General features: G+C 31.1%; 1 protein-coding gene across 3 annotated transcripts in view; it reads right to left on the reverse strand.

Moving 5' to 3' along the window:
* Positions 1 to 574: 574 nt before the first annotated feature.
* LOC134725267 (SUMO-conjugating enzyme UBC9-B) overlaps positions 575 to 19,515 on the reverse strand; it is a 29,568-nt gene continuing 10,627 nt past the window's right edge. For all 3 annotated transcript variants that reach the window (XM_063588942.1, XM_063588944.1, XM_063588943.1), the window contains exons 4-7: positions 4,022 to 4,094; positions 3,161 to 3,270; positions 1,348 to 1,427; positions 575 to 1,034 (exon numbers count right to left, since the gene is read on the reverse strand). In XM_063588942.1, the coding sequence (XP_063445012.1) occupies positions 965 to 1,034; positions 1,348 to 1,427; positions 3,161 to 3,270; positions 4,022 to 4,094 (333 nt within the window). In that variant the 3' untranslated portion in view covers positions 575 to 964. The remainder of the gene's footprint in view (positions 1,035 to 1,347; positions 1,428 to 3,160; positions 3,271 to 4,021; positions 4,095 to 19,515) is intronic.

A 19,515-nucleotide genomic window follows, 5' to 3' on the forward strand; every position in this document is an offset into this window, starting at 1 on the left:
AGAGAATTAAACATTACAAAAATATCTAAACTTTTTTTTCAAGTAGTCACTGAACCATGAAAATGAGGTTAAGGACATTGGACATGTGACTGACGGAAACTTCGTAACATGAGGCATCTATATACAAAGTATGAAGCATCCAAGTCTTCACCTTCTAAAATATAAAGCTTTTAAGAAGTGAGCTAACACAGACGCCGGTGGATCACTATCCCTATGTCGAGAAATATATTAGATTCCTATTTTTCCATTTGTAAAGTAACACCACCAAAATTCAAACTTGATCTGTGTTTTGTGGTAATAAGCACTTTGTATATTTATTTCATAACATTTGGTTGAAGCAAACTAAAGTTGAAACAGAAACCAACTTCGGGACATATGTATGTACAGACAGACAAAGGTAAAACTGAATGCCCCCTCAAAGACGATGGAGGCATAAAAACAGATTATGCATGAAAATATTAATTCATTACAAAAGCATATATATCAAGGTCTGACTGATGTTTACATATAATTTTGGAACGGATTCTTGAATAATTTCGATTTCCATCTCCAAGTCATAAATAAGAAATACAAATACATCATGAAATTTAATCAGCTATAACAACATTTAACATGATGACATGACAAGAGATTCTATGATGTAAGAATTAATTGAACTCTCCAGAGTTCATAAAGTATTATATATATCATTTTTCATTTAAGATATTATGTCGTCTTTCCTTAATAGAATATTTCAATATCCATAGCTTCAGTAGCAATATATTTTTCTCGTCTTTTTCAACCTTTCACAACATGTTTGTATAACAGATAAATTCTAAAAGACAAGATAATTTGAAAATTTAACTTTCAAGTTCTACTAATTTTTTATGAGTAAAAGTCACACATTTTCTTAATAAACGATGGAGGTTTGTTATACAAAATAAGTTTACAATATGTACAAACAATTTACACAAGACTAAAAGTTCTACAATGAAGGATCCCTGAATCTGGAAGCTTGTTCTTTTACTCGCCTTTCATATTCTGTTCTGTTTTGACTGAAAGAAAAGATGAGATGCAATAAAAAAACATTCTGAGTCTTTCATTCTTTTTCAAAAAGTCCTTGAGTAAAGCCAGGTCAGAAATGTCACTTAAAACATAAACCTTGACAATTTCCTGATTTTACTTTATAAGTATATAACACGGTGGTATATGATCTAAATACTGTCGTTATTTATGATTTTGTCGTTTTTTTATGGACTTCCACTTTATGATTTACCTCGTTATTTTTGCTTCACTTCTTCAACAGACCTGTAACATGTTTATACTAAGAGGTATCTGACAGTCTTGTTAATTACATGTAATACCTACCAATAAATTGTGTAAGCCTCTGCCTGTGCTGGATCTTTTATGTTAGGTTCATTCAATAATTCCTGGATACCCAGTAAAATCTGTAATTCATAAACATACCATTATATGTCATATTTCTCAAAGAATTCTTTCAAGCACTCTATAGAGTTCAGTGCACATAACTTGATTCAAAATAATACTTTCAAGTAGAATCCATGACAACTCGCCCCAATGGCAAGTTGCCCCACACCTAGTCGCCCCACTTTTTTACCAACTCGCCCAAATTTATAAAAAAAAACGCCCCAATCTGGATCACCAACTACCCCACTTTTTAAAAAATCGCCCCACTTGTGAAATGTGTTAAATCCCGTTAATATTACTCCTGAAAACTCGCCCCACTGAAAGGAAAACGATAAAATCTAGATTAACATAATATTAACCAGGATGAATTTAGTAAAGCCAACTCGCCCCACTCATGGAAAAAAATGTTATCCCGTTGTATATAACTTATTCCGTGAATATTACTCCTGCCAACTCGCCCACTTATGGAAAGCGATAATATCTAGATTAATATATTATTAACCAGGATGAATGTAGTAAAGCCAACTCGCCCCACTCATTGAAAAAGATGTTATCCCGTTGTATATCACTTAAATTCTGTGAATATTACTCCTGCCAACTCGCCCCACTTATGGAAAACGATAATATGTAGATTAATATATTATTAACCAGGATGAATGTAGTAATGCCAACTCGACCCACTTATGGAAAAAGATGTTATTCCGTATATATTACTCCTGCCAACTCGCCCCACTTGAAAGAAAACGATAATATCTAGATTTATATTATATTATTAACCAGGATGAATGTTGTAATGCCAACTCGCCCCACTTATGGAAAAAGATGTAATCCCTTTATATATAAGTTAAGTTGACTACTTTTACTGACAAAAACACGACACACACTAATGGTAAATGAATGAATAGGCATTCTCTTTGATATTTACTTGAAAGAAACATTTGTCTTTCTATGATTGCTCGTTAGTGTTGAATTATTCTAAATTCAGAGACAAAAGTAATCAATCTGGTGATTGCTATGATAACAAATTGCTGTTAATTGAAATCCGTTAATTATTATGATATATTGCATTATGATACAATTAACAGGTTTCTTTTCAATTGTTATGCAAATAACTAATCTTAAAAAAATAGTTATTCTTCAACAATACGAAAATTATTTTTAGAATTATAATCTCAGTATATAAATAATAGTAATTAAATAAATTTTCGGTTTGTTTGTATTCTGTGTAGATTAGTTTTCATTTAAGTGGGGCAAGTTTTTATTTTTAATTTTATATTAATCTAAATATTACCGTTTTCCATTAAGTGGGGCAAGTTGGCAGGAGTAATATTGAACATGATTTAATCAATTTCACATGTGGGGCGATTTTTTAAAAAGTGGGTCGAGTTGGTGATCCAGGTTGGAGCGGGTTTTTTTAAAGTGGGGCGAGTTGGTGAAAAAGTGGGGCGACTTGCCAGTGGGGCGAGTTGTCCTGCTTCCTTTCAAGTAATTAAATTATCTTATTAAGTACTGATTAAGGAAGGGTAATACTTGCAAATTCTCAAAAGCAAATAATTTATAGTAATTTTACAAAAAGGGTTATTACTTTGACAAAATTGTCCATTTATGCTGCCCATTTTGGCAAAAAAAAACAATAAACATGTAGTTGTGTTTACTGTCTGCTCTAACACGTTACATTCCTACCCATACAGTTTGAAGGATATTTCTGATTAAACAATGTTAAAAAGCCGACATGTTTTGCCATTTAACAAACCTGTTTTATTGTAACTGCAGGCCTCCAATCTTTTTCTTCATCTAGCAGTGAAAGACAAACTGTTCCTGATGGATAAACATTGGGATGGAAAAGTGGAGGTTCAAATTTACCTGTAACAGAAAATAATTAAATAAAGAGACATGTATAAGCAAGTTAATAAAACAGGAGCTGATTTGGTTATCAGGTTTTCTGCATATTGATACAGTAAATTATCATGTCGAAGTCACAATATAACGTTTTGTAGACAAGTGAGTACAGTAAAGGAGTTCATACTATGAAAAAGGTACGGCAGCCAACATTTTTGATAACCTATTGAGGTTAGGTTGGGCTTATTTGACACCACAAAGCCATTATCAGCAGCTTCCCAAAGAGCTGAACTGTGAGATAAAGGCACAAGTATGATTGCTAATCAGTTTTTAAAAAGTCCACACTAATGACCTTGATAATACATACTAAAATGTTACCAAAGCACTCTCAAACCAATTCAGCAACATTAATATGTTATTATTCCATTTGTATGTATTCCAGTGAGTACAGCATCTCTTTGGATTAACTGTGTGATTTCTATTGACAATTATTTTCTGGTATTTTAGTACACTGCACTTGTATTTTGACTATTGCAATCGGAGAATACAAACTATGTTGAACACTGAACAGTTCAACTGTGAGTTTTATAACAAACAAACTTTGTTTATCAGAGGATTCACACAGTCACAACGGTATTAATGACTAAACAAATAGCATTGAGTTACCAAAGATATATTACAAATGCAACCATCAGAATGATAGATGAGGAACATTGTCATTCAATTTACCCATGTCAGATTGAAATAATATTACTACTTTGTAAATAAATCTTACATTTAGGAGGTGAGCTAGGATAGTCTTCTTTAAATAACATTCTTAATCTGTATAATCCTCCTTCCCATGGTGTCTGAAAATATCATTAGTAAATATAATTTGATGTTGATTAGTTGATGTCAGTGTCTTGTAGCAAAAATTACATGCATATATAAACAGGAACGTGTTTGAATGTAATGTGATGAATATTTTCAGAGTATGAAAGGTGCAAGACTGAGCTGGATTTTAAACAAGCTAGTTAACAAGGAGTCAGTTCTCAGGAATACCTTTAATCTAACCAAGAAACATTATCCTGACCTACAGCTGACCAGTCATAGCTCCTACTCATACATTTCACTAGTAACCCGAATTTAACTTGATCGGACAAAAACGTGTTAACGCTGTTTAAATGAAATTAATCGTCATTTGATAAAGATTGACAAAAATTAAAAATAATTTTTAATTTATTTCAATGTATATCAAATCATTTTAATGCCAGTCAAATAGCTTCGCTTGCAGTCGTTCAATTTAAATCAAGTTGGTGGTAAGTTACGTCAAACAAATAGGCCACGCCCCCGTTAAACTATTTCAAACTGGTATCAATTCGTTTTAAACCGTGTTGCGACCCGAGCTTTTAACAGGTAAATCACTCAAGCAAAACAACATCGATGTATCTTTCGTTTATTTGTTTCAAACTTTATCGACTTAAAATTATATATATAAATGCGTGTATTCTTATTAAAGTAATATACTTCACAATTTAAACAAATGAATGATCAATACACGTAACATATAAGGAATGTAAATAAAAAAATTATAAAATATTGATGCACGGTTTAAAAAATCAAAACTTATGAATCTGTTAAAAATAAAATAGTTAGATGTTTAACATATTTTTGATTTGCCCAAATGCAGTAGATCTTTATCTCACATATTCGTTTCAAAACTCGCTGAGTGCTATGAAAACTTGTGACATGTAAGTAACGTATGGTCCATTGCAATGTCTTACGAAACTTTAGGTATTCCTGTATATTTCCTTTTCTCATTTTCTGTCTTACTATAGTGTACTCGTTAATTAAATATAGACACGGAAATTAAAGTGACTTACAAAAATTATTTATTTTTCAAATAGTTTAAATCGATGTATCTTATAGTTTCGGTCAACAACAAATATTCCCTAGCTGCATATTGATATATGAAATAGCTTGTAATAAAAACAATGATGTGTTAAATAATAAAATTAATGAACATAATGTTGACATTTGTTGAGTCTTGCACACAACATTGTAAATGAAGGAACAGCTCAATAAACTTTTAAAACTGTGTCAAATTGTAATATCGGTCACTGACGCGAAACGGGCGTTTATTGTGGAAAAGCAACACTACGAAAATTGTGAATTGTGGTTCCGATCTGTAAAGGGATTATTGTGCTGTCATGCACCGTGACTTACAACAAGTCTTGCTATAAATGAACATATATTCTGTTTATTTGAGATCAATTTTAGTCTGCGATAACGATGGGTTGGTTGATTTAAGTTTTACGACCTTGACTTGCTCTAAGTCGACATTCTCTTACGTCTAATGCATTTAAAAAAAAACAACGTATATTTACGTTCAGGGCATATAATATAAGTCTACCTACAAAATTAAAATCAACATCAACATTATTAAAATAAACAAGAATGGAAAAGAAACAATCATGCACTGTTGCTTTGATATATTTTTTATTAACTATATTTAAGGGGTAATGTCTAAAAAAAACTAATTGTCGTACAAATAAAATATTTCATCTAGGTGCTTTCGTTGAAGTTCGCGTTACATATCAAAATGATTGTCATTGGTCGGAACTTTTGCAAACTTTCAATCATGGTGTTCTCATCGAGGTCCGCGTTCATTTTTCAATTCAATACACAATATTTCATCTAGGTGCTTTCGTTGAGGTTCGCGTTACATAGTAAAATGAATTTCATTGGTCGGAACATTTGAACACTTTCAATCCAGGTGTTCTCATCGAGGTCCGCGTTCGTGATTCAATTCAATACACAATATGAAGTCCGATATGGTAAAAAAAATTATTTTAAACTCTACGATGTCCGAGTGAATAAATAGAATTTAGAAAATAAAACTCTTTTACGATTCTTCAAACACAATACAAATACTATCCTTTTCGCTGATGAATAATTATTACTATGATTTGTATACTATTCAATTTGGGAACAGTATACCTTACAATATATATGTTCCTGATTTGATTTATTCCTCGAGAAAATAAATTTGATTTATTCACTTAAATCAATAATTGATCAACTTGAACTTTGAAAAAGTTACAATTATATACCTTTTCACATCCTTTAATTTAAGGTAATTTAATCCAAACCAGATGCTCCGCAGGGCGTAGCTTTATACGACCGCAGAGGTTGAACCCTGAACGGTTGGGGCAAGTATGGACATAATATTCAAGCTGGATTCAGCTCTAAATTTGGATTGTGATTAAATAGTTGACACAGCATAGGTTTCTGACACAGAATGAATGTGTTCTAATGAAATTAAAATTTTTGTTTTCTCTTAGAGCAATTCACTATGCTGTTGAATATTATTCCTCTCAAAAAAATGTTTGAAGAAATTTTCTTTTTATTTATGAAATTTCAAATGAGAAAATTGAACCCAATTTTTTTAATCACATCCCCCTTTCCCTTATTCCAAAACTAATCTCAATTAAAATTTCTAATGGAGTTTGCAACAATTACTACTCATTTAAATACATCATAAAATATTAAGATGTAAAAAAACTACTTGTTTTCACTGAATGGTAGAGATTATTTTAATTTATCAGTTGGTAGTAAAAAGTGAATATACATTGTATATTGTATATATAACAAAGATTTAAGTTGATTCTGGACAAAGAAAGATAACTCCAAATAAAAAAAATTCTTACAATTAGATATTTCTTGCTTTCTATTCTGGACAAAGAAAGATAACTCTAATTAAAAACAAAATTGCTATTTCACAATATTTTGCAATAAGATATTTCTTGCCATTGTGCAATACTGTGCAATTGAAAAGACTTGCTATTGCACAAAACTTAATATAATAATTTTAAATCCTGATTTGGACCAACTTGAAAACTGGGCCCATAATCAAAATCTAAGTACATGTTTGGATTCAGCATATCAAAGAACCCCAAGATTTCAATTTTTGTTAAAATCAAACTAAGTTTAATTTTGGACCCTTTGGACTTTAATGTAGACCAATTTGAAAACAAGACCAAAAATGAGGAATCTACATACACAGTTAGATTTGGCATATCAAAGAACCCCATTTATTCAATTTTTGATGAAATCAAACAAAAGTTTAATTTTGGACCCCGATTTGGACCAACTTGAAAACTGGGCCGATAATTAAGAATCTAAGTACATTTTTAGATTCAGCATATCAAAGAACCCAACCGATTAATTTTTTGTCAAAATCAAACGAAGTTTAATTTTGGACCCTTTGGACCTTAATGTAGACCAATTTGAAAACGGGACCAAAAGTTAAAAATCTACATACACAGTTAGATTCGGCATATCAAAGAACCCCAATTATTCAATTTTGATGAAATCAAACAAAGATTAATTTTGTACCCTTTGGGCCCCTTATTCCTAAACTGTTGGGACCAAAACTCCCAAAATCAATACCAAACTTCCTTTAATGATCATAAACCTTGTATTTAAATTTCATAGATTTCTATTTACTTATACTAACGTTATGGTGCGAAAACCAAGAAAAATGCTTATTTGGGTCCCTTTTTGGCCCCTAATTCCTAAACTGTTGGGACCTAAACTCCCAAAATCAATACCAACCTTCCTTTTGTGGTCATAAACATTGTGTCAAAATTTCATAGATTTCTATTAACTTAAACTAAAGTTATAGTGCGAAAACCAAGAAAATGCTTATTTGGGCCCTTTTTGTCCCCTAATTCCTAAAATGTTGGGACCAAAACTCCCAAAATCAATACCAACCTTTCTTTTGTGGTCATAAACCTTGTTATAAAATTTTATAGATTTATATTAACTTTTACTAAAGTTAGAGTGCGAAAACTAAAAGTATTCGGACGACGACGACGACGACGACGACGACGACGCCAACGTGATAGCAATATACGACGAAAATTTTTTCAAAATTTGCGGTCGTATAAAAACTAAATAAAATTAATTGTATTATTTAATTTAGATTCTTTATTTCTTATAAAACCAAGTTAACGGTAAAAAGAAAGATACTTTTACATATAATATTAACATACAGATTTTGCGTATGACAATTTGCACAACTTGAAACGAGCATCAAGAATGCGCGATTGGTGATCAGACTTGAGAACATACTTTTATTTATATATGATTCAAATTAATTTACACAAAATTTTCAAAACACAATATTTTTTTAAATAAATAAAGTGCCCAATTTCGAAACATTTACTCTGCTTACATAGTTAGGTTTAAGAAAAGGTCTTCTACTTTCTGTTAGAGCTGTGCAGTTTAGAATATAGTGAAATATATCAACCAATCTCTTGAGAGTTACAAAGTACAAAGTACCTTTCCTGTCTCATAATTCTACGCCATCTACCGGTTTCTATAGGTAACCGATGATTTTCAGTTCTAAACCTTCATAACGTTATCTTATCTTTATAACGTAATACTTCTAAATATTCTTCAAATTCAAAGTTTTCTTTAAACAGTTTTAAACATAATACTTTTGGAGAATATTCCATTTCTGATTTCCAAGTCTGCTGAAAATGATAAAACAATCTGTTTAATAGTTTGGATTAAAACTATAGTTACTCTGATTTAACCAAATATTTTAAAATCCATATTTTTTCAAGATATTTTTTATACAAATCAACCAATCGAAAGTATATATCTTTATTACCAAAGTCTATATAAACTATAGGTATACAATTATATCAACAGCAATAATACATATAATACATACATAAACACAGACTATGTGACAGCAGAAGGTGTTGTAGAATAAACAAACATTATTTTAACATTTCGGATCTAAGCTCAAAAGATCTAAATGTAAATTTACCTAAATTACACAATTCTTTTACATTATTAGTACTCATCAGTTTAATAAATTTGTACATCGACGGTTTTTTCCAATATAATGGCTTAATATTGAATTGTTCTAAAACCTTGAAAACGTGGACATTTGAGGATGAAATGAAACTCATCCTCTATATCATTTTTACAAAAAGTACATATTCTATTATTTCTTGCTATACCATAAAATCTTCCACTTTCCATAGCTAAGTAAATCCACCATCTACGTTGAGTTTATAAATATATCTATATAGTTTACTATCAGAACTGTTTACAATGTTAGACCAAAAAATATACCATACAGTGTTCCACATATACTGACATAGGATAAGCGCCTAGCTCTCCATAAACCATAAAGCTAGGGTTGATTTTTTCAAGTTTAACTTTCTAATGCATCAATAAAACTAAATCTCCAAATTTCACAGCCAAATAGCAATATATAGTCTTACAATCTTATCAGAAAATTCGTACTGACATTTAATTACTGGTAGATTAACTAAAATATTTGCCTCGTTTTTTTATTAATCAATCGATAAATTGAAGATCTGAATGGAATAAAAACATAAATAAAGAAAATGTTTGTTTAACGCCATTATCTTTGACTATCCTACAGGTACACTAGCCAGGAGACTGTACAATGGCGGATCCAGGTTTTGTTCTGTAGATTAGAACTCCCGTTTGTTTGACGAAATTATTTTTCGATTGGGACATATGGTTTGAATCCCCAGTGACCAGTGGTTGTCGTTTTTGTATGTATTTTTTTTTATAAGTGTTGTACATCAATCAGGCCGATAGTTTTCTTGTTTGAATTGTTTGAATTCATATTTGTAATTTTGGGAAATGATATAAACGTTTATGCGGTTAGGTTTTTGCTCGTTGTTGAAGGCTGTACGGTGATCTAATTCATAGGCAAGTACACCACATCTTCTTACATTTATTCGTTAAATCATGTAGATCTTCATCAAGCCTAAATAAATAAATGATTTTGAAAATGTACTTATTGTAACTATACAACTTTTAATTCCAAATAATTATGTTTATCTAACATAGAATTATTATCAGCGGAAACATATATACACCAATTCTAAATTGGTTTAAAAAACAGACACATTATTATTGTCACATGAATATGTAATAGTGTGTTTTTATGTAAAAAAAATCTGTGAATATCTACCACCACTGTTACGGCCTTAACAGATCAGCTGTTCTCGCGAGCTTTGAATAAACAAATCCAAACCAAAACAAGTACATAAAATGCATATTTTTAATCACAATCTTAATATAGAAACACTTAAATTGTGATACACATTTTTATGAATAATTCAATTTTATTAAATCTTTGTCAATCAGGCATGTACAGCAGCATCAAGGGATTGTAAATATACAATTCCTAATATACAATTCCTTGGCAGTATGACTTTGTATTCTTCTATATTGTGACCTTATTTGAACTAAAAGAAAAAGAAGAAGAAGAAGTCTGGAATTATCGCTATCTGTTCGACGGTCTAAAGATTACAGTGTGTAATCCATCTAGGTGTTCTCGTTGAGGTCTGCGTTCTAAATCTAAAGCATTTCATTGGTCAGTAGATTTGCAATCTTTCAATCCAAGATGTTCTCAATGTAGTCCGCGTTCATGTTTCAATAGGATAAACTATATTGTAAGTTTTCGATCCGAGTTAACAAAGTAGATTTTTTTTCATCCGAAAAAGACGGATTTTCTACATGTTCTACAATAAATTTGTACAACGATTGAATATTGCTAAATGCATCAAATTGTCCAGGTCTAGATCGAACTTGCTTTGCTTCGTCGAAAGTACGAATATAGAAAAATCACAGATTTATATTAAAACTAGAACGTTCAAGAACAGTTAAAGAAATCATCACAATTTTTTTATTGTTAGTTATTTTGTACAAATATAACTATGATGCGAACCCGAAGTTGTAATAAAATTAACGGTACCAATTTTCTTGCACCAGATGTGCATTTCGACAAAACATGTCTCTTCAAAATAGCACGTGAAATCGCAACTAAGCGTGAATTCTTTGGAAAAGCGACGGAATACCTATTGTCAATTTCAAGTTCTGTTTCGACATCATTGTAATATATGTCACTGGACGTTAAAATTTAATCCTTAATTTCGTCTTCGTCAAATAGTGCTGTTGGTTTCTTTTTATTATCATTACATACTAGTATACATGAATACACCCCAAGTTATTCCCATGTAAAGTCATTTACTAGATATTTAGTGCAAAGTAAATTTTAAAGAGAAATTTAAGTCGTATTAGTTCGATAATGCTTCAAAATAAATATAAACTGAGGATACATGTATAACTGCCATATTCCGAATTCCCGACATTCATTTATGTAAATAAAGAAAAGATAACTATGATCGGTATCTGTGTGAATCTACGGCTCAATCAAGCTTCATACAGAATATGAATTTTCTTGAATATGATTGCCAATGGAATAAACCATGCAGGAGATTAAACTAGCCCAATTAATTTGTGTGTGAACTATAACAACTGAAATCGTAATTATGCTGTAGTGTACGCTGGTGGTTTCTGTAATATGAAGGCGTATGGCAACCATTCTACCATACTTAGTTCAAATTTTTAAAGTACACCACAACCCTTTTCTTTGTCCATAATACGCTCAGGAACATACATCTTACTATTGTGCATGGATTGGTAGTAAATGCAACTTTTTAACTGTAGTCCATTTGATATCAAAGTATCATACTACTACTGAGGCTATCGTGCAATACCCCCACTCCGCATTCATAATATTTTAAACATACATAGTTTAAATTTTAGATCCTTCCTTTATGGTTTAGTTCAACCTGCAACACATTTTATTTGATGTTATCAATGGTAAACACGTAAAATGAAACAATAACTTACTGTAATACTAATATATAAATATGTTGTATGGTCATACAAACCGAAATCACTACTAGACTAGGTGTTGACACGCTCAAATTAACAAAATTGTGTTTCAAAAAACCAATGCACAAAATTGATATCATAGGATTTAGTTAAACATTTAAACCAGTTCAAGGAATGTATTACTTGACAAGAACAATCAAAATGTAGGACAAATTCGGCTTACAACACGAACTTTGTTCAAAATAGTACCAAACATGTGACAAAATGACGGGTATGTAACAGAAGTATCGCAATCACTGATGGATTGGTGGATAGCTACTGTTTGTTCAACGTTCAGTGACAAGTATCTCATGTGCATATTACAATACCAAATTAAACTAACTTGAGCAGACGACAAAAGCGAAATTGTGACAAATTTTATTTCCTAGTGTTATTTAGGAAGTCAAACATGTGTATGGAAAGTAAATTTTACTATTTTTTATTGAACAAGATAAGAAGATTACTATTATTTATTGAACAAAACAAGAAGTTCAAAACCGGTAAAAGAAATTAAACCCGGTGAATGACACTCCTTATTGCTGAATTTGGGTTTGGCTGACCTTTATTTCTATTACGTTTTAAAACAATTATTCAAATCAAATATACAATTATTTTACTACTTTTTTTTTGGGGGGGGGGGGGGGGGGAGTCATTGGGTTTATTCCCGATTGTCCCACTTTTTTAAATTTTAGAGTTCTGATTGTCCCACATGAAAAGTTCTGATTGTCCCACATTATTTTATGTAGTAAATTTTGTTTAGATAAACAAGGTAACTGTTGTTTGTTTTGCTAAATAAACAAGAATTAATTATTGCACATTTAATACTAATTTTATAAAAGTATAAAAAAGGGTGTTTTAAATCATTAGATTGATACACTTTTGATTAAAAAAATATAATATTTCTGATTTATGAAATAGATCTTTTAAGGTCTTGAATTAAACTTTTTTTTATTGAACCTGACTTGGTGACGAAAATCATATGGTGGTGCAATTATTTTTGCTACAGCCATTTGAAAGTACCCAATTCTGATGATTTTCTCAGTTTTCATCAAATGTTATCCATTTTTGGGCTATTATCATGATAAAAATCACAGTTTTACAATTAAACTTTTTTTTCTTCATACTTTCAATAAAGATAGAGTGGACCAATCTGAATAGATCTAACTTAAAAAAAAAAACTAGAAGTAGGTGTTAATATAAGAAAGTTTTATAACATTTTATTGCTTTTTTTGTGTCAAATTGACCATTCTGTCAATTTTTCAATTAGTCAATTTTGGAATTTTCTCTATTTTTAGAACACAAATCATATTATTTCAACTTCTTTGTTATAATTGATTGAAAAAAATACATATTTGAGAAATTTGAAGGATTTTTTTTATATGGGATGCACATGCTTCTGGTAAAATCATTTCTTGTACCCCCATCTATTTTCTCTAAATTTGTTGCTGTCTAGAATTTTTCCAAATCAGCCTTTCCAAGAATCACTATTAAAGGTTGTTTTTCCAATTTTCCCATTGTTTTTGCAGTCAACAGGACTCTTCACCAATTATAAAGAAGAGCCAGACTTTCATAAGAAATAAGAAAATGTGGTATGATTGTCAATGAGACAATTCTCCCAAAGAGACCAAAATGACGCAGAAATAACAACTATAGGTCACCATACAGCCTTCAACAATGAGCAAATCCCATACCACATAGCTACAAAAGGCCCCAAAATGACTAACGTAAGACGAGAAAACTAAGGCATAATTCATGTACAAATAATGGATTTGGATATTTGGATATTTGGATTGATCAGAATAATATTGACATATCGTTTGATGTTATAAAGACATGCATTAAAGACCAATATCTACAAAAATGGTCAGCAGATATATGTGACTGTGAGAAATTAAGTGTGTATAGAAGCATAAAGTTTGATTTTTGTCTTGAAAATTATTTTGGCTACATTAATAATAGTAACATTCTTACATAACTACGAAGTGGTACATTGAAACTTAATGTTGAAGTTGGTCGCTTCTCTGATATACCAAGAGAAATGCGTCTTTGTGTATGTTGTAATATGCAATGTGTTGAGAACGAATTTCATTTTGTATTGGTATGTCCAGCATATAGGGCAATAAGAATATTGTTTTTGCCACGCTATTATTGTTCATCGCCTACTATTTTTAAACTATCTTGTTTGTTGAAAGCTAATTCTAGATCTCTAACAATTAAGCTCTGTAACTATTTAAAGAGTGCATGGAAAGCTAGATCTGATATTATTGGTTAGCTACATTATGTATGTTATTATTGTATTGTTCTCTGTTACCAGTCTTTTGTCACATTATGTATATATTATGTATTGCCATAGCATGTTCTATATGCTTTTGCAAATGAAATCCATTCATTCAATGAACGAAAAACAAATATGTTACACGGCAACAAACGACAACCACTGACTTACAGTCTCCTGGCTTGGGACATCACCACAACAAAGACACTAAGTACAGATCTGAGAGTACTCGCAGTACTGTCTGCGAGTTCCAAGCCAATAAAAAAAAATTAAGAAAAATATGCATCTTAGACTAAAAAATTTTTTTTTTTTATAAAAGACTTCATATTATATTACATGATACTTCAATTGTACCTACTATGAGCAAAATAAAATACTTAGTATGTAAATATTATTATTTGTTCTTTTTTTTCATATTTTACAAGTTACATTGATTAGTAATCTTTGATTAACTGCTACACGCTATAAAAACAAATTAATCATTATAAAAACAGTTCCCAATTGTCCCACATTTAAACTTCCCTATTGTCCCACAAACATATTCCCGATTGTCCCACAAAATTTCATTACCTTTTTACCTGTAATTTCAAAAAGTGGGACAATCGGGAAGACACCAGTCATTGACCCTAAAAAAAATAACAACAATACAGGCCTATAGTATTTTGAAGCAATTTTTGAAGTATTCAAATAAAATGAAACGTCTTATATTTTTTACAAATACAAGGAAAAAGCAAGTCTGTCCAAAAAGGATTGATATTTCAGAAAAATGTATAGTGTGTTCTTTGTAAACGTAAACCAGAATGCATATAGTTGTCTATTATAACAGTCACAAACCATGTCTAGAAATAAAAATCAGCAGTTTACCATCCATGCAATAATATTTTGTCGACAGTGATCGAGATAACTTTATCAGATAATTCAAATTATCGGACACTTAATTTTTTCAGAACATTTTATTGTTAATATCCGAGCCATAAAATACATGTATTATATCTGGCATAGTCCCAGATTATATTCTCTGGTAATATGCATCCTTCATTTAAAGTCTTGTTTTTCTTAAACACTTTACATCGTATATCAGGGGCACTGCCGAAAATAATCTTTCAAAAAGCAAATTCAAGTTGTAACCTTTAGAACTTGTATGTCTGGTAATTTGCTCACATAACAAGAAATTTTACAATAAACATTGGTCATGCACGATAGATTCTGATGTAAGACATGTGCCGTTACAATAGCCAGTTTGCACGCATCAGCGCACACATGTTTGTCGAATAGGCCAGTTGATTGGAGGAAAGTTACCGAAAACCACGCCTTCCTTTAACTAATATCCAATCAAACGCCTTTAACATAAACATAAATAATACATGGGTAAAATTACAGAGATTTTGTTGCGTATTCAATATTTGAAGAAAATTAAACTCTTTATAATTCAAACTTAAAATTATAGAATATGCTCGTAATGCATTTTCGCAATTTACAATACATTTGATGTTATACATAATTTCACCTACCTAGTGAGGAAAAATTACAAATAAAAATTGCAAATTACAACCAGGTTCAATGTTCAGTGTTAAGTATTTCATATATGCGCAGGTCCTGAGGCAGAAAATCGAATTATTCATTCACTTATATGATCTTCAAAAATAACGATTGCGGGATGATGGACAGGAAGACTTCAAACGTAAGAGTGTGAACTATAAGATTTCAAGATTTTCAAGATTTTATTGTACACTCTGACAGTTTACACTGTTACAAGAGGCAGATATACATAATATACAGCTTGACAGAAGTGGTATAAGATTTGTATAATAACAGAATAAAATTGAAATAAACATATATACAGGTCAATTGAATATAGGTCATTAAACACTGTCAGTAACTTAAGTACTCTTAGCTAGTGTTTTTTTTGTTGTTCTGGTAAGGGACGACATCGAAAGTTCAATGAATGATACAAAACTGAATTCACATAGGTTTTTTACTGACCTCCACACCCCCTCCTCTTAACTTAATTTGGTAAAAATTGATTGACCAATACGGATATATGTAAAATGGATTTTAGATTAACAAAACTTGCAGCAAAGTGGATACCCCCCCCCCCCCCCAAACTATTTGATTTAAGTTTTTTTATCCTACATCTATCTTTTGATGTCATCCCTAAACAAGTGAATCTTTCATTGTTGAAGACCCTTTAGGGAATATAAAGATGAACAGGAATAAAAACGCTGACCATTAATTATTTGTATTTTTGTTAAGCATTGACTTTGTGTGCGATTACTGGTTCCGTATACGTTTACTCCATATTCCTTTATTTTCTATAAAAGCGTCTGTCTTGACAGTAAGTTGACATTACGCCACGAGTTATCGTTCCTGACGTTATCGAATAACGTTCACACATACAAGCCAATGCAGCAGGTTCTGCAATCACAAAGTGATTAAATAATAAACAAAAATATTTTTGGAAACTATTTAAGAAATAATTCCTTCATGTCATGCTCTATGCTCATTTTAACATGGGTAGGCATTATATTTGTCTATATTTTACACTGAGCGTAATGCTCATTTTAACATGGGTAGGCATTATATTTGTCTATATTTTACACTGAGCGTAAGCGAGGTGTAAAATGTGGTCAAATATAATGTCTACCCATGTTAAAATGAGCATAGAGCATGACATGAAGGAATTATTTCGATTCTAACATGACAAATGCAATATATTTATAGGTCAAAGCGTACGAAAATACCGTAAGACTGTCTTGCTGTTCCCGTTTCCTCCGAGAGGAGTCTGTTTATTGCATTTCATATTTGAAAAGTTTAAAAACTACGAGCAAGGTAAATATATGTTGTTTGATAAAAATATATAATAAAAGTTTATGTTAGCTGCTTGAATGTAAATATTTTAAAGGATATCGATGGAAATAATGTTAATAAAAAAGTACGTGCGCATGTGTCAAACATATTTTTTGTGCTCATTAGAACACGGCTTTGTTAACAAAGCGTAATAAGGACGTCATATTTGAATTGACATGTTTATGGTAACTTTTTCTAGATGCAGAGTGTCGAAAGTTTTTATGCAATACGTAACGGTTAACTTTTTGACATAGGTTGCTTTGTCGTGTTTCAGCAATTCTTCTGCTAATTTTTAACCTTTAAAAATGAATTACTATATACTTTTAATTTATATTCTGCTTTTTTTTTAATATTTAAGCATCTGCACGATTTATCTATATGTTCTTATGCAAAACAGACTGAGTTTTATCACTTTATTTCATTCTTAGTTTATTTTGCAATAAATACTTTTCATGATGCATGCCGTATCCCCATGAATTATTTTTTGAAAATAGAAATCTTATATGTATCTATCGAAACTTAGGATGATGCATAAAAAACGGGAATCCGTACAACTATTAATTCGTGTTAAAATGGTCATCAAAATCACCGCTCGGGCAAAATGGAAAAAGGAAATTTATTTGGATGAGAATACGGATAGAATAAGGCGAAAAAGTACAATACAAGCAGACTTTGAAACTCAAACAGAAAATATTCAATGTAAAAAAGTGGTTTAACTTGGTTATTTTGCTGAATAACATTCTATGTGTTCCAAATGTAAACAGTCTCATAAATCCGTTATAGTTTCGGTAACATTTTAAAAATAAAGTGCTAGCTAGACCAAGTCTATACACAGGACATACAGTTACATCGGAATCAGGCCTGAGAAGGTTACCGTAGGCTGAAAATACAAAGCAACTTTATTCGGAAAAAAAATAATAAAAAAAATCAGGTCCCGTTAGAGTCTGATTAAAGCCAGTCCCAAGTATCTACTTGCGTCTATAAACGCAAGCTAATAGTTGGGACTGGCTTTAGTCACTAAGTAAGACTGGTTCCGTTACAAAAAAATTCTGGAAATTTACAAGCAAACGACTGACGTATTAGTATTCAAATAGCAGAAAGAGACTGAAATAGCTAGATCTTGAAATCATTTAGATTTTCTATTCGTATTAATTTCCGCTTGCATGGGAACTCACTGGTAGTGTAGTTTTTTTGTGTGCGATTTGAGTTGGAAATGATGAACATGTACAAGTTCGGAGACAAAACGACTGAGAGAGCATTAACATAGTTGCCTTTTTAGGCCATGAGGGGCATATTGCTCATAATATACCCTCATTTTCTAGTGTCAGTCCAAATTTTTCTCAAACATCTTCCCGGATCGGCTCTATTACAAAACCTACCTAGTATTGTATTCAAGTTAGTGTTAACTTGTTCTCGTCCTGAACATGCAGGAAATATTTGCCACTGGACGTTAAGCAACCAACAATCAATCCTACAATTTACACCCGTCACTTGAAACTTTAGTTGTTAAAATTTAAATCATTGCCTCTAATTTTTTCAAAGAAATCGACAAATTTTACGAACGTTTAGACAAAAAGAAATATATGCGTTACCGCTTGCTAATTATGGAAATGGGGTTACATGAGACTTTATTTATAAAAAGTAGAAGTACTAATAAAATAAAATATATATATATATGTAACATGTTATTTGTACACCAGTCTGTTGTTAGAATGATGAATAGAGATATGGGATATGCAATTTATAAGATAGCTACTGTTGGACATTTAACTACATCAAAACTAAATACAACAAGCAAATTTTGACTAATGCTAATTGGACGAGTAGCTTTTTAATTCTAATTTGCATGTAGTCAGTTTACTAAACGACGGTTCCCTAAAAAGGAAAGTATAATTATCACAGTAACATTTCAGTCTCCTAGTACATATTTGTTTAAGTCGTAATACTTTTGTTCTTCTGGAGAAAATTTCAACCATAATGAAATAAGGAGGTGCGGTAAAATTGACAATTAATCAACTTTCTACCAAATACAAAATGACGGAAATGTTAGCTTGCTTACATTGGTACTTCATTTTATATCTCAAAACTACCATTCCATTGTATGAACTGCATATTCAAAAATATGTTTTGTCACCAATATCCTAAAAGAGCACGTATCTTCATACCGTTTCACCCCTGTCCGTTCTAACGTCAATCGCGCACTTGGTGTATACATATAGGGTTCATACGGCTTATTATTAAAAGGAATGAGTACTGTCTTTTTGCTTCAGGTTTAAATTATGTACCTGGTGTTACTAAAGTGTACTCATATTAAAGGTGCGCATATCGTCTTGATTTCCTTTATTTTTTGTTCATGACAGGTTGCTGGATTAGACGTTTTGATAAAA

This window comes from Mytilus trossulus, chromosome 7 (genome assembly GCF_036588685.1).
Source record: "Mytilus trossulus isolate FHL-02 chromosome 7, PNRI_Mtr1.1.1.hap1, whole genome shotgun sequence".
In the NCBI taxonomy this organism is placed as follows: Eukaryota; Metazoa; Mollusca; class Bivalvia; order Mytilida; family Mytilidae; genus Mytilus; species Mytilus trossulus.